The following is a 16,978-nucleotide window of genomic DNA, read 5'->3' as shown; positions in this document are numbered from 1 at the left end:
CGCTGAAGGTCCTCCAGGCAAGTAATAAGGGATGAACACATATGGACCTCAGCTGTGAGGTTGGCAAAATACTTATTACACACTTTTTACAATCACAGTTCAGATGTATTACAAACTCAAATTAAAAAAACTTTTCACATATTAAAAAAACATATGTAGTCCAAAGTGAGACATCACAAAATGTCATTCCACCATACATCCACATACTTTCTCATCACGTTTATTTTAATTCTTTTTCTCTTCCCCCTTCTTCCCTCCTCCCCTGCACCTTCCGCTCTGCTCCCAACAGCCGCCATTGAAAAGGAAGAGGGGCTCCGTAGAGAGCCCCACCTTCCCTTTCCATGGCAGCCATCTTTGTAAAGTATTTTCATTAGTTCAAAGGGATGCGCGTGGCGTCCTGTTGAACAAAGGAAAATCAATTTTTATTAGCAGCCCGGGTTACCGCTTTGTCAACCCGGGGTGCTAATAGCCTTAATTCCCTGCTCCAAGCGATGGAACGGTGGATTAATGCCATATTATTCACTGCATTTTTAACATTCTGTGGTGGTCAAAATTGACTTACGTGTGCTGATGAATTTATTTTTTGTTCATGCCAGATCGTAACAATATCCCAAAGGTGTTCCAAAACAAACAACATGGATTTGCTAAATCACCATCCCTTAGTACTGCAACTGTAGGAACTGTACAATTACATTAGGGTAGTCACATGGAATTCCAGATTAAAATATGTCAAACAACAATCAGCCTCATTACGGGTCCGGCAGTAACCCTGCCAGTGCTACCGACGGACCCGTAAAAATGTTGTCAGACGCTGGTATATTTGTTAATCCCCATAGAGTCCCTATGGGAGTGGGGAAATGGAAGCACTGTCACCATTGCTTACAGTGCCGTTGCTTGCGTGAAGCAGCTCTGGCAGGCAAACACGTAGTTTGCCCGTACGGAAACAAGGGTGCCAGTGAGCTTACCGGTACCCTTGTTTCTGGACCCGCAACAAAGTAATGAGGCGGAATGTCTTTCTAAATCAAAAACAAGTTGGCAAAAGATTCATCCTACATCAAAATCCATTTTTTCCCAAAAGAACACTTTTTGTTATACATGGAGAAAATAAATTCTAGATTTAATGCAACCAAGATACAAGTTAATTGCTTTAATGCAATGTGATAGACAATATATGTTTTTTGACCGAAATGGATGTGATAAAACAAGGAGGTTAGCCAAAGTACCACTTTTAGATCATCCTGGCACCTAGAAACAAATCAATGTGTGGTGTGGGCTTTATCGCATTTAAATAAATACATAAATAAAATCAATATTTTTCTAGGAGGGAATAAAAGATGATCATCTCATGTAATTCTTCTGAATGTCTCTGCTTCTACTGCAAGATAAACTACGGTGTTGACGCTGCAGAAAGCACTGAGAACAAAATGTAACCAGTTGACATATATATTGTGATAGTAATGTGTGTGCAATGTCATATCATTGGGCCTCATTCCGAGATTGGAGGTGGTCATGGTGCTATTTGCGCCATGACTGCCTCCAATAACGGGTCCGGCACTGGTATGGTTCAATGGGGACTTACCGGTGTGGTCCGACCTTTGCGGGACCGGTAAGTCCCCATTGAAAAAGCCATTCCCCATTCCCATTTGAGCCCGCATAGGGCTCAATGGGAATAAGGAAGGCGCTAATAACGGTACTGCAAATTGCGGTACCGTTATTAGCTCTGAAGTCCCTTAACGGGTCCCGTCCATAACGCCTGGTCAGACCAGGCGTTAAAGGAGGGACCCGCTAAGGGAACTCGTAGTAGGGCGGAAAGGGATTACCGGTACCGGTCTCCTTACCGGTGCCTGGTATCCCTTACCGCCCTACTCATAATGAGGCCCATTGTCTCCTTGTAACAGCTTTGCCTTGTGTGGAGTTGTGGCTAATTATGCGTGATTTCTGGAAAGTTTGACATGCAATTCTACGTACCATTTAAATAATCAAATTGTCTGTGCCTTTGCAAATAGATAATGCACTTTCAGGGACAGAGCCAGCCACAAAATGTTGGGGCCTGTATGGCAGTTTTGAAAGCTGGTAGTGAGTGTGGACTTTAAACCTATTTCACTGTTGATCCCCACCCCGGGCTCAGGAGACTGAATAAACATCACGCCTTCCTTTGGCCGATTAGAGGCATCTTTCCCCCCAACTCGCCAGAGGCATAGCCAGGATTATGTAACAAGTGGGGCCTGGACCTAACATAGTAGGACTCACTCTAAGGCAGCCTGAAAAGGAGGGCTTCTCCCCCTGAAAAAAATGTGCAAATGTGTTAAAATGGTGAATTTTTCAGTACCCTTTTTGTGATATATTAGGTTAAAAGCCACATAGTTTACAAATAGTTGTGTAGGCTAAGACATGAAAAAAGTCAATTAGATCCCAAGCCATCCACAATGCACAAGACAATTTTGAAACACATTGTCATAATGCCTTTGCCCGCTTTATGTCAGGTATCTGCAAGGGTAAAAATTTATTTTCACACCAATTGTGCCCAAAACATGTCAATTCTGATGCACCTATACATGCCAGTATTCCCACATTTAAATGATTTAGTTTCATGTACAAAACTTTTCATTCATAATTGAACACAACTTGTTTCTCAAGATTTCAACAGGATAAAAACCCCAAAAGAAAATTAGACATTCAATAATATGTTATAAATCTACAGGTGCATGAGTGATCCAAGTCAACAGAACTTGCCTCAGTAATTGGTTTATGTTTGATTTATACTTCATCCAGTTTTGTGGTATTTCCTATCATTAGTCTTGATTTTCTAGGATTCAATGATCTTATTCCAAAATTGAATTATAGTAATAGTCAGGTTTTTGTTTTATCCTGCCAAAATATGAGTCCATCTTTCTTTGGGATCTCACTGGGGACCAGGGTTTGCAATCAATTCTCTGTATAGGTTTATTGTTTTGCTCAAATTGGGACATTCCATTATCACATGGTGAAGTGTCTCAATTGTACCTTCTTGTTCGCAAAATCGACAGTATGCTAGTGAATTGGGAATCTGTCTGGGTATTGCAAGGAGTTCACGCGTGGGTAGCTGGTTCATCGGAATCTGAAGAATTAATCTCTTATGTGGCGGTCTGGAAAAAGAATCAGATATGGTGGTAATTGATTGATCAATCTGATATCCACATCACATTGTATGTTCATATGATATTTGGATTTTTCAGCTATGGTATAAATTCAGTTGTTCTGTTGTATTCATTTCTTTGCTACCTGCAGCCGCTTACTGAGCATTTCCAAGATTATCTCATTGCTTAGCATTAGTTCCTCTATTGCTTTTTGCCAAGTTTTGAGCACTGTGTCTGCAATCGAGTTCTGTTTGTTGTACAGGATGTCATAAGCCACAATGTCACCTTTGTTTACAATTTTTCTATAAAAATCGAATTGCTTCCACGTCACTATAGATTTCAGTGACTGTGTGGCAAGTTCGTGATGTATTCTTACTGCGGGAAATTATTTGGGCGGCCCTAGAATTTTCGCCAGAAGGTACCTTCTATGGAGTCCCAGATGGTTTGATCCAAGTTGATCATGGTTTCACTCCCATAGTTGGTGATTGCTATTAACGTCTGTCGATAAAATGTGATAGCAGGTTTCAAAGAATATTTCCCACATTTGCGATATATCACTGCACCTTGACGGGCCAGGGAGGAGATTTTGGTTTTTAACCGCATCTCCCAGTCTTTCTCTACCTCTGATTGGTTCAAAAGGATTCCCAAGTATTTAATTGATTTTTGTTGTTCCAGGAGTTTACCGTTCATATAGAACCTTGATGGTTTTGTTTTAGTTTTACGGATATTCGTCAGGGTCATAATTTTTGTTTTGTTCGTATTCATTTCAAGTTCATTTGTTTTCATATAGTTTTCCAATTGTTTTAGACTTCTTTGTAGGCCCACCAGGGTTTTATCGAGTATCACAATGTCGTCGGCGTATATGAGGTGAGGAATCAGTGTAGCATTGAGTTTTGGTGGGTTGGCTGTTTCGAAAGGGTGTTCTTGGGAAATGTCTGTGGTATAAAGCTTGAAAAGGGTGGCTTTGAGGGGGCAGCCCTGTTTTAGCCCATTCGTGGTGGAAATTGGGGCAGATAATGTTCCATCTTGCGATAGTCTGGTCTTAATAATAGTATTACTATACAGTTGCTTAATTGGCTCAAGAATTTCTGATGGGCAATTCCCATCTTAATTTTTGCCATAATTTCTGCCTATTAACCAAGTCAAAAGCCAAATAAAGATTGATAAAGGCAGCATAGATCGTAATGTTACTGACCAAGGACTCATGTTTTAACAGGTTCAAGATCATCAGATTAACATTGGTTCCCGTGTTTTTTGTAAATCCGGGTTGTCTGATGTCAAATCTGTTGTTTGTTTTTATCCATGTGTTCAGACGGTTTAGTAATAATGTGGCAAATATTTTTCCAATAGGGTCCAATAGCGTAATAGGACAGTAATTACAGGGCACTTTCCGGTCTCTGCTTTTGTAAATTGGAATCAATGTGGCTACCCTCTGGGAATTAGGGATCTGTTTGCACTGTTCTATGTTGGTAAATAGAGGGTGACAGAGGATAACCTATTCTGCTGGGTTCTTCTTCATAATGGAGTTGGATAGCCCATCCGGACCGGGTGCTCTTGATGTGTTGAGCTTCTTTATTATCGTCAAAGACGCCTCTTGTTCCCATGTGGATGGCCAACTTGTTGTCGGTTGTTGTTGTGTCGTGGTCTCAAAGCCGGAGGCTTTCCCTTTGTAAATAGATGCAAAATGGGTAGTCCATACATCTTCAGGAATTACCTGTATAAATTTGTCTTGGGTATCAACTTGGGTTAGGAGGTTCCATAGTCCTCTTCTATTGTGAGTCTTCAACATTTTTAGAATGGACTCTGCATCATATTGGAGGATTTGTGGTTTGGCTGTTTTACCCCCGTTTCTATATTTTTGCTTTGCTTTTTTGATCAAGCATATTCGATTTGTCCGGTTAGATTTTTTTATTTGTGCTAGTTCTTTACATGGTTGTTTTTTTCTTTTCGGCCATGGCAGGATTGAATGCATGGCTATGTATTTTCTTTGGGGCTTGGTTCTTTTTTATGGTTTGCAGGAATGGTCTCAGCATCCATTCATAATTTATCTTATCCACAGCCACACGGGATGAGCCTAGATATGCTTCCACTAGTCGGTTAGTTTGCTTTTCATTAATGCAGAATCTGTTCACTGCACTATTAGCTTCTATCTCAAATAGTGTGAGTTTCGATCTAGGTGTACATGGGGCTTGCAATTCCACACTGATAATTTGGTGATCGCTGTTCAGTGAATGTATATTTCCAGTCGCAGTGATTTTTTTAAAATTAATATATGAGACAGGAATATATAATCGAGCGTGGCAGAGGACTTCCTACATGACCTTGTGGGTTTTGCAGCCTGTTCTCCTATTTTGGGTGATTTGAAGGTCGTCATTTGTCTGATCTCCATTTCTTTAGTCCATATTTTCGCTCGCGGTGACAGTATATCTTTTGAAATCGGGACTCGACTGTTATCATAAAGGTGGATATTTAAGTCCCAGCAAATAATCCATTGTATGGTAGGATAAACTTCTGTCATATAGTCAATGTTGGATATTATGGTATCAATGGATTCTTCCATTTCAATAGCTACGGGATTCCAATAGACCTTAAGTAGCCCCAAAAGCAGGTTTGGTTGTGCTGATATGAAGTCTTGAGATGGAAGAAGATCTGTAATGTAGTCACACATGGTGAGTTGTGCCCATGGGTTAAGATTTTTAGTTTCAACTACCCGTGTGTGCGGGTCATTCTTGATTAGGGTGAGTTTGTATCGTATCGCAGGGTTCATCATGATAATGTACCCATCGCATCCAGGCAGGGAAGAGAGCCACATTTCTTGGAGACATACAAAGTGGTGTTTCCAGAGGTTGTCCATGTTGGTATGAAATAAATGATGAGAAACTTCGGTATTCTAAGAACAAAGTAGAAGCGATTGTTTTGGAACTGTTATTAATGGTTATTGATCAAGCTTGATCAAGGTAATGCAGACCATGTAGCACTCCAGCTGCAGTGCGCACAACTGTGGGGGTAAGCACATTTCTTTTCAAAGTGCATTTCTGCCATGCTCTGCCTGAATCCTTCATTCCTTGCCTCCCTCGTTGCTTGCAACCCCCTCCGGGCCTGCTTCTCCCCCTTCCCGCCCATCCGTAAGCAGATTGGTGCATTGTCCCACCTCTTGACCGGGAAGGTCTGTGGATAGTTCAAGAGATTTCTAACAGCTTGATTAAGCTGCTGCAGACCATGTAGTAGTCTGGCTGCAGTGCACACACCTGTGGGGGTAAGCACATTTCTTTTCGAAGTGCATTTCTGCCACGCTTTGCCTGAATCCTGCATTCCTGGCCAACCTTGTTGCTTGTAACCCCCTTTAGGTCTGTCTCTACCCCCTTTCTGCCCACCCATAAGCAGATTGGTGCAGTGTGTCAACTCATGACCTGAAGGTCTGTGGGCCTCCCTCGTTGCTAGCAACCCCCGCCAGGCCTGCTTCTCCGTCATCCCGCCCACCCATAAGCAGATTGGTGCGGTGTCCCACCTCTTCACCGGAAGGTCTGTGGGCCGTTAGAGAGCCTTTTACCATCTTAATCAAAGTTCTGCAGATCATTTAGCACTTCGGCTGCAGTGCACACACCTGTGGGGGTAAGCACATTTCTTTTCAAAGTGCATTTCTGCCACACTTTGCTTGAATCCTCCATTCCTGGCCTTCCTCGTTGCTTGCAACACCCTTCAAGTCTGCCTCTCCCCCCTTTCCTCCCACCCATAATCTTATTTGTGCAGTGTGCCACCTCTTCACCGGAAGGTCTGTGGGCCGTTAGAGAGCCTTTTACCAGCTTAATCAAGGTTCTGCAGATCATTTAGCACTTCGGCTGAAGTGCGAACACCTGCAGGAGTAAGAACATTTGTTTTCAAAGTACCTTTCTGCCACACTCGTCCTGAATCCTCCATTCCTGGCTTCCGTCGCTGCTTGCAAACCCCTCCGATCCTGCCTCTCTCCCCTTTCCGCCCACTCAAAAGCATATTGGTGCATTGTGCCACCTCATGACCTGAAGGTCTGTGGGCTGTTAGAGAGCCATTTACCAGCTTGATTAAGGTGCTACAGACCAATTAGCACTCTGACTGCAGTTCACACACCTGTGGGAGTAAGTGCATTTCTTTTCAAAGTGCATTTCTGCCATGCTCTGCCTGACTCCTCCATTTCTGGCCTCCCTTGTTGCTCGCAACCCCCTCCGGGCCTGCCTCTCACCCTTCCTGCCCACCATAAGCAGATTGGTGTGGTGTGCCACCTCTTGGCCGGAAGGTCTGTGGGTCATTAGAGAGCCATGTACCAGCTTGATAAAGGTGCAGCAGACCATTTAGCACTCTGGCTGCAGTGTGCACACCTACGTGGTTAAGTGCAATTCGTTTCTAAGTGTATTTCTGCCGTACTCTCCCTGAGTCCTACATTCTGGGCCTCCCTCGTAGCTTGCAACCCCCTCCGAGTTTGGCTCTCCCCCTTTCCCTCCCACCCATAACCTTATTGGTGCAGTGTTCCACCTCATGACCTGAAAGTCTGTGTGTCGTTAGAGAGCCTTTTACCAGCTTCATCAAGGTGCTGCAGACCACATAGAACTCTGACTGCAATGCGCACACCTGGAGGAGTAAGAACATTTGTTTTCAAAGTGCATTTCTGCCACGCTCTGCCTGAATCCTTCATTCCTGGCCTCCCTCGTTGCTTGCAAGGCCCTCTGAGTCTGCCTCTCCGCCCGTGCCACCCACCGTAAGCATATTGGTGCTGTGTGTGGTGCTGTGTGTTCTCCTTAATACTCTCTCTAACTTCGCTATGAACCTCTCCATCTTGCCCATCTACTCTAACTGCTACTCTATCACCTAGCCTACCTCTCTCGCAAAGTCTGGAAGTATAAAGTTAAAAAAACAACTCCTGTCTTCTAACCCTGACCTACCTATTGTTGACACACATGTCAGCGCTACTTCAAGACAGATTGTCACTGATATCCTCTTTCCTGTCCCCTCTCCAGACCTATGGACTCCACATCTGATCTCCACTCTCTCCTCTTTCTCTTCCTCACCCATTAATGGTGGCACCAGATGGAAAGTTCTCATTGCTGGCTTCTCATCCTCCAGGTTCATTCTCAATGTCTATCACAATGGTACTATCATGGCTCAGGGTCCTCAACCCAATCTCCTACTCTTTGACCGGCACCTGTCGGCTCTCATCAACTTCCTTCCCACTCCTGTTACCCCTCCTTCCTCTCACTCTGCACCACCTTTCACCACCTCTGACTGGCATACCACCCCTTATACCCCGCCCAGAAATCTTTCAAAGGCAATGACCATCTCCATTTAGCCATGCTTAATGCTCGTTATGCTATCTGGAGAAGTTGGTCTTCCCCCAACTAACCCAGGACACAGAGCTCGTTGGTTGTATACATGACCATCAATCTGGTGTCCGAGCATCCAGAGGCAAGGAAACTGCTCTCCTGAACTGCCTACATCTCGACTCCAACTTACCTGCAGTTCTCATTCTACTTGATCTATCCTCCACCTTCGATATGGTCAACCACTTTATCCTTGTAAAGCGGCTCCATGACATCCTGTGTAATTCGGAGCTTGTTCTTGACTGCCTGACTTCTTTTCTCTCTGACCATCCTTCCCAGGTTATCCTGCGATCTCTCTCCTCTCCCCTCCATCTCCACTTGTGACGTTCCCCAGGGCTCTATCCTTTCGCCTAGGCTGTTTAACATCTATCTTGCCCCACTTGCTCACCTTATCTCCACTTTCTCCCTGCATTTCCAGTGTTATGCAGATGACACCCAACTCTTCTTCAAACTTCCCTCTGATCCTCTACCTACTTCCTCTGCCATCGGTGACTGCCTGTCTGCTATCCATTCTTGGTGCACCTTTAATGATCTCTGTCTTAATGCCAGCAAGATGAGATCCTTCCTATTGGGACTCCTGCCCCCTCTTTCCTTCCCTCACTCTGGCCACCCTCTATGGGCTCTCCCCGCTCTCCTTCCTCTGAAGCTAGAAACCTTGGCCTCATCTTTGACTCCTCTCTCTCCTTCCTTCCTCACATTTTGGACCTTGCCAAAAAGGCCCATTTTCAACGCTTCCTCCTCAGAGGTATCCTCCCTTTCCTCACTTCCCCCCAGAAGCTCAATGTCTCTCGAGCTCTGGTATTCTATAGACTGGACTATTGCAACATCATTCTTGAATCCACCCTCTTCCTCTCTGTGCTCCCTCCAGCTAATCCAGATAGGGCTGCAAGACCTATCCTTGGCCTCAACCTCAGGGACCATATCTCTCCAGCCCTAATGTCTCTCCACTGGCTCCCAGTTGCTGAAAGGATCACATTCAAATCCCTCTGCATCATCCATAAGTCTGTCTGGGGCCTGGGACCACGCTATCTACAACTTGCTCTCACGAAATACTCCCCCTCCAGATCCCTCTGATCCTCTAGCTCCAACTCTCTGCTTGTCAAGCATTTCTCTAAGCAGCGGGCGAGTGGTTGAACTCTTTCCTCAGGTAGCTCCTTTCTCTGGAACAGCCTCCCCCTTCCTCTCCATCTTGAACCAGAGCTCCTCAAATTCTATAAGCTCCTCAAGACTTCCCTTTTCTTCTCCTCCTTTTCCTTCTCCCTCACATGCTAATCCCTACAGTCGCTGAGATTGGCAGCCCAGACACTTATGTTTCCTTCTGGGTGCAGGCCTTCTGTACAATCACCTACAACCTTCGTCCTCCGCTGCACTTGCCTTTGGGCACGCACTGGCCTGTGTTGTCCCACAGGGCTGCACTTACTGTTTGGCAAGTGATCTCTCTCCTCCATGTGGTCACTGCCTGTCACTTACCAATTGCCCTGCAACTTGCTCTCTAGCACTTCAACCTCTGTGGAACCTCCAGCACATTCCCCCATGCACTGTCCCCACTCTCTCTCTGCACAGATTGTCACTGATATCCTCTTTCCTGTCCCCTCTCCAGTCCTACCGACTCCACATCTGATCTCCACTCTCTCCCCTTTCTCTTCCTCACCCATTAATGGTGGCACCAGATGGAAAGTGCTCTTGGCTGGCTTCTCATCCTCCAGGTTCATTCTCAAGACTTCCCTTTTCTTCTCCTCTTTTTCCTTCTCCCTCACATGCTAATCCTTACAGTCGCTGAGATTGGCAGCCCGGACACTTATGTGTCATTCTGGGTGCAGGCCTTCTGTACAATCACCTACAGCCTTCGTCCTCCCCCTGCACTTGCCTTTGGGCACGCACTGGCCTGTGTTGTCCCACAGGGCACTTACTGTTTGGCAAGTGACCTCTCTCCTCCATGTGGTCACTGCCTGTCACTCACCAATTGCCCTGCAACTTGCTCTCTAGAACTTCCACCTCTGTGGAACATCTAGCACTTCCCCCCTGCCCTGTCCCCACTCTCTCTCTGCACTTGCACATTCCAAAAGTTCACAAGACCTAGTAGGACCGCCCCTACCTTCTGCTCATCAGTTTTTATGCTCCCTGTTCCCCGCCCCCTTCCCTGCCATCTGGGAGCTTTGAAACACAATTTCTTGCTGCATAAGCGGCTTACAAATGTGTAATAAATAAATAAATGCCTGGCATCTAGGTGCACTTTCCCATGCTGAGTGTTTGAATCTAGGTGCATTTTTACCACACTCAATGTTCCGAATCTAGGAGCATTTTCACTAAATTTAACTTTTTGAATCTAGGTGCATTTTCCATTACATTGAATGTTTGAATTTCGGTGCATCATCCGACTACAGTGACCAGTGTAAGCTCTCAATCGAGGTGCATTAACCCACTACAAGGTCTGGTCTGAATTAGTTTTTTTCCACTATTAGAAACCATGCCACACACCACCCCTATTAAAGCTGCGCACTGGCGCTCCAGAAACCTAACTAATGACCTACCCAGCCAACCTCAACCTTCTTCCTTCACCTGCTTGCCCCTCTCCCCATCATACATGCAGCCCCTGCTCCCCCTTCACCACACCCAATTAAACGCTCACCTACCCCTAAATCCCACCCCTTTATACCCACCCATCCACCATCCATGCAGATCTCTCTTCTCCCAAATCAGAGCTACACGCTGGTGATCTAGAATCAATCCAAAACCTCAGCCTCTCAAGCCTCCCTCGCATCTCTCCTCTCCAACCCCCCACACACCCAACCATTTCTCCACCTCTCTCTCTAACCACATCACCCTCACAACTTCCTCCTCCTCTTACTAATTTGCACTTCCCATCCCTAAGTGCAACAAGGCTACCCTGGCCAACACACCAATAGTCCCATACCCCCACTCTCACCCACACCCCTCTTTTCCCCCGAATTCCATGAAAGGGTTATGGTCTCATCCACCTCAGGGCCTCCCACCCCCATTCTTCTTCTCTACACCATCTGAGATCCCAATCTTTGCCCCCTCCCTATTCCACCCGACTCTCACCTCCCACCCCCAACACTGTCCTTGCTCTCTTCCCCTCTCCCCCAAAATCTGCAGGCCCCAATTGCCCACAAACCCCATATGCTCTCCTCTGAAACCCCCATCATTTCCGCTGCCACCTTCCCTCTCCCCACCCCTCTTACCCTCTCCTGTCCTACATAAACACAACTTGTGACTCTAGCAGGCTCAGACCCTCCCCCTCACCACTCTTCTCCACCAACACACACACCTACCCTTGATTTTATATCTAACACCCCCACTCCCTAGAAACTGAACCTGCTCTCTTGCATACTCATCAATGCAAGGTCAATCTATTTAACATCTTTGACTTTATATCAGATGAAAACCCAGACATCTTGTTGAGCGTAGAGACTTGGTTTGCTGACGATTACAAACCTATTACACATGGGCCCTTACCCCAGGGTGCAAACTGATTGTACAAATCCAGCATCCTCCACAAACACCAGCTCCCAGTCCAATCAAGGATAACTTAGCCGGCAGCACTGATTGTGAATCACTGGTAAAGTTTCAACTCTCCCCCTCTAACACCCAGCACGTTCTACTCCTATACAGACCCCCAGGCTACAGCAGGAATTTAGCAGACTCCCTCACTGATGCCCTATCAATGACGTTAATTCAGCATCCTTCTCTCACCATATTTGAAGACTTCAACATCTGGTTCGTCTATCCATCAAACCCCATGACCCACTCTCTCACTGATAACCTAGAAGACCTAAACTTGAACCAACTCATATCTCTCCTCACCCACTACACACGCCACACCCTCAACACTGAATTCAGCCCAGCAAACCTGATATCCACCCTGCTTCCACCCTTTACTCTGGACAGATCACTCTGCAATCTTCTTCTCCCACCTGACCTCACTCCACTCCCACCCCCGGCTCACCAGTCTGTCCTCTCCAAAAAAAGTCACCATTAACCGGTATCTAGGCAATTCCCTCCTAAACTAATTTCCAGCACTCTCACTCCAGGAAGGTCCTCGTCCAATGGAATTTTTCAATCATTGGCTCTCCAGTCCCCTCATCCCCCTCACTCCAACGAGATGACCAGCTCAGAGACAAGGCCCCAAACCCAAGTGGTACACAACCCACCTCAAATCTATTAAAACCCTCAAGCCCCTACTGGAGTGGTCTTGGAGAACCAACCACACAACTCAAAACAAATCTCCTCTTGCTAGACATGGGCATACCTGTCAGAAATTAGAAAAGCCAAGAAAACCTTCTACAGGAACTGAATCTTCAACTCCTGTAACCCTAGCCAGGAACTGCACAGAATCATCACAGAATTCAAGAGGCCAGGCTGCTCTACCCCTCCCCCCTAAATGCAAATCTCTCTGCGATGTCCTGTTGGAACACTTTCACAATATTGCTATTGATAGACAGTGTGCCATCCTTTCAAAACTAGCATTGATGCCCCCTACCCGTCCATACACCCAATCCCAGCCATACCCCCTCTAAGCCTGTCTTTGCCTATTCCTCTCCACCTCACATCCTGAGTTCCTCAAATTTCTAGTGCAAAGCCAACCGTCTGGCTCCCGTGGAAGCCCTTGTCTCCCTGCTCTGCTCAAGAACATCCTAGCAACAACATGTGCAGGCATCATTGCATCTTCCATCATTAACCAGTCAATTTCCTCAGGTTTTATCCCTAAAGCCTTCAAAACATTTAAAATTAAACCTCTCCTCAAAAATCTCTTGCTCTACCCCCTCCTTCCACCCAACTACTGCCTTATTTCCAACACCCACTTCATTGCCAAACTCCTGGACCGCACTGCATATAAACAGCTCCGCCTCTTCACAGAAACCAACCACTTTCTTGACCCAGCCCAAACAGGCTTCAGACCCCTCCGAGGAATTGAGTCATCGGTTGTGTCAGTTTGGGACAACTTAAAAAGAACAGCAGACTCAGAAGGATGCACAACACTCATACTTCTCAATCTATCTGCCGCCTTTGACACCGTGGACCACACCATACTCACAGGCAGGCTACACTCCTTAGGAATCAAAGACTCTCCTCTCACATGGATCTCCTTCATCTCGAAGACACTTGCAAATTATGCTCCCTCCCCTTTCTCCTCCCTGTTTCGCCCTATGCCAAAAGGGGTCCCGGAGGGAGCTTCCCTGTCTCCCCTCCTCTTCAATATCTACCTTAACCCACTCCCTGCACCCATCCGATCTCATAACCTCATCTGCTACAACTATGCAGATGACACCCAGATCATCCTCAAGATTCCCAAGCCACCAGCGTCCCCACGCTGACCTCTGCTCCTGCATTTCTGATATCAACCACTGGATGATAATCAACCAGCTCCTCCTCAACCCTGGCAAAATGGAAACTCGATTATTGGGCAAATCTACTCTGCTTTCTCAACCTATACACCGGTCGCACTCCCTAGGACCTGCCCCTGCAATATCCACTTCTGTAAGAAATCTCGGATGCACATGGACTTCAATCTATCACTCCCCCACCATGTCAACTCTGTGTCCAGAACATCCTTCTTCCACCTACACATTCTCAAACGAATCTTCCCATACCTCATGTACCCACAATGAATCTCTGCTATCCTTGCCATCATCCTCTCCCCATAGATTACGTAAACCCCCTTTACCTTGGAGCTATGACATAATAGTTAAGGAAACTCCAAAGAATCCAAAACTGCGCTGCCTGTCTCCTTGTTGGCCTCTCACCAAGAGAACATATTAGCCCTGCACTCAGAGTACTACACTGGCTCAGTATTGGCCAACGGACTACCTTTAAAGCCATGTGCATCACTCACTGTGCCCTTCATAACACTGGACCGAAATACCTCCAGGATAAACTCACATGCTATCAACCCTCTAGAAACCTCAGATCTGGTTCTGCACTTCTCCCTGTTATCTCCCATTACAATTCCACCACATTTGGAGGATCTGCACTCTCTGTCCAAGCCCCCGCCATCTCGAACTCGCTTCCATTCCACATCTGCTGCATTGATAACTACCTCTCCTTCAGAAAGGCCCTCAGAGCTTGGCTATTCCCAATGCCAACCTGAAACCCTTTCCCAACCTCTAGTTCTATCACCACTGCCTCATTTGCCTACATCTTCATCACTCACATCTAAAGACCAACAAGTCACGTGTGCACACACCGGCAGGCGGATGCTGGCTGCTGTTCTGTGGCAGCCCATCCCACAGACATCAAATACCGACAAGCATCTTTTACATAAACTAACAAGAGGTGGCCAGCCGTTGCGGTGGGGGCTTGTCCTATGAACTTAATCCACAGACAACTCTGCATACACAAACACACCTCAGCCAACCTGGCCTCCTCAGCTCGTACTGATGCGCTCAGGCCCCCTGTATACAGCTCTCAACACTTAGATGGTAGCCAGTACTTTACCAAACAAATGTATTAGGATAGCCTCCCAGGGTACGAAATACACACTATGTTCCCAACCTTTACACCCCGCCTCGGCTGCACACCTAGCCGGCCCATACTGGTTCACCCATCTTCTATCAAAGATTTAAGGGAATTGCTGATAAAGTGCTCAGAATGTTCTTGGAACTGAAATCATACGTTCAAGGACAACAACATGTCTATTACAATTACAAGATGTATTAGACCAGCATGTCCTGTTCCAATCTCGAGTTAAAGGAGTATTTACAGATGACTGAAGCACCAACTATGTCAAAGACAATTGCCCATTAAGAGCTGTGAAGACTAGCATGTGTACAGCTCTAGAAGAGATTGTGATGGTTAGCAATTGTATTTCACCTAGAAGATCTGTGAAGATAGGATGGATTGAAGGGTGGGCAATATGCTGTACCCGGATAGATCTGGAAGTGGACACTATGAGCGGCACCTTATAATGTTATCCTATTTATGGCGCTAGAAGATATATGATGGTAACCTAGCCACTGCAATTAGAAGATCTACAATTTAGCCATTGTAACACACAATGATATATCATGGTATCCTTGGTACTGCACTAGAAGACGCCAGAAGGTAGCCTATTATGCAACTTAGAAGATATAGGGTAAGACTACAAGGGTAGCCCATCTATTGTGCTAGAAAGTCCTTTGACACAGATCCTAAGGTACCCTGTCTGCCACGCCTAGAAGCCAGTCTATTCGACCTTAGAGGTCTTTGGTGGTAGGCTGTCTATAGAGCGTAGAGTAGATGAGCATATGAGGGTAGCTTATCTTTTTCACACAGATGATCGGATCACACAGCAAAACCAAAATAAGCTCAGAGCGTAAGGTATGCATAAATGCACCAATTTCAACACCGCTGCCATTAGAATGCAGCAACATGCTAAGACAAGTTTCCTTCTAGCTGCTCACATATCGATTCTCTTGCAGTAGCATTCTCTCATGACCTCCCTCAGCACCCGTCCACATGCCTCCCACCCGTCCACATGCCTCTTGAGTTGCTTTCTGGAGCCTAGCCACCCTACCTAATTCCTAATCTTGGCTCAGTGCATACACGCCCTCTATGTCTTACCTGAGGACTTTCCAATACCCGGACTTCGGTCCCGAGGGCGTTCCTACCATAAAGCATGTTGAGGCCATACAAATGGGAAAAGGTGCTATATAAATGACAACTACTACTTCATACCGTATTCTTAAAAGCTCTGTTTGACATGTTTGCTCTCAATAGTGCCATGTACATGCAACTTGGATCCCAGTGTCAGACGTGTTAGCTGTGTAAACCCACATTGTTGATTTAATGATTTAATGCAGCATCATGTCTGTAAACATCAACATGCACACACATTGCCAAGTCTAGAAACGATTCAATTAATTAATAAAAAGATTACCTTGAAATCCTTTCGCTGGAGAGCTTAATCCGCCTTTCACATTTACAAGTTCAGATGTGCCTTCAAAAAGCCCGTAGGCTACGTTTACATATCCATAACTGACGTCTGGTGCCTCTGTAAAATTGACCCTGCTCGAGACCCATTGCTGAGTTCCAAGTGACGTGCAAATCAGGGCGAACGATCCAACACTAGCCAGGAAGCCAGCCACGAACATGGAAGTCTTTTTCCTGGACGGCATACTGCAAAGTGGAAAGTAACTCGCTTTTAGAAAAGTTGCTACCTTTAATGTGTATGCCCCCCCTTAGAGTAATTATTGAAACAGGGAGGATGTCCCGGGAGGACCTCTACTACTCCAGATGGTTTTCAGCTGCTGGTTCTCGGTGAAGAGGTGACACTAAACCTCGAAAACCCAAGGCAATAAAGATGGCTGAACTTTGATCTGCAGGAAACCGTTGCTATAGTGACTTCAGCTCGGTTAGGGAGAAAACAACGGCACCTGCCACCGTGAATATTCTAATCTTTATAAATGACTAGGGACGTAACGAGGAAGATATAAAAATGGACAGTCGCCCATTTCACAATGTGTATTCCAGCAATGCGTGAAATTAATTAGTCTTTGCGGAGCTAAATAGGAAATA

General features: G+C 45.8%; 1 protein-coding gene across 1 annotated transcript in view; it reads right to left on the bottom strand.

The window, feature by feature from the left end:
• Positions 1-16,732, bottom strand: part of CLRN3 (clarin 3) — a 135,692-nt gene extending 118,960 nt beyond the window's left edge. Inside the window, exon 1 of the mRNA XM_069611480.1 lies at positions 16,341-16,732. Within this exon, the coding sequence (XP_069467581.1) occupies positions 16,341-16,578 (238 nt within the window). The 5' untranslated portion in view covers positions 16,579-16,732. The remainder of the gene's footprint in view (positions 1-16,340) is intronic.
• Between the last annotated feature and the right edge of the window lie 246 nt (positions 16,733-16,978).

This window comes from Ambystoma mexicanum, chromosome 8 (genome assembly GCF_040938575.1).
Source record: "Ambystoma mexicanum isolate Mex_15411 chromosome 8, UKY_AmexF1_1, whole genome shotgun sequence".
NCBI classification, from domain to species: Eukaryota; Metazoa; Chordata; class Amphibia; order Caudata; family Ambystomatidae; genus Ambystoma; species Ambystoma mexicanum.
The sequence above is the reverse complement of the archived record's forward strand: the minus strand, read 5'-3'. Positions and strand labels throughout refer to the sequence as shown.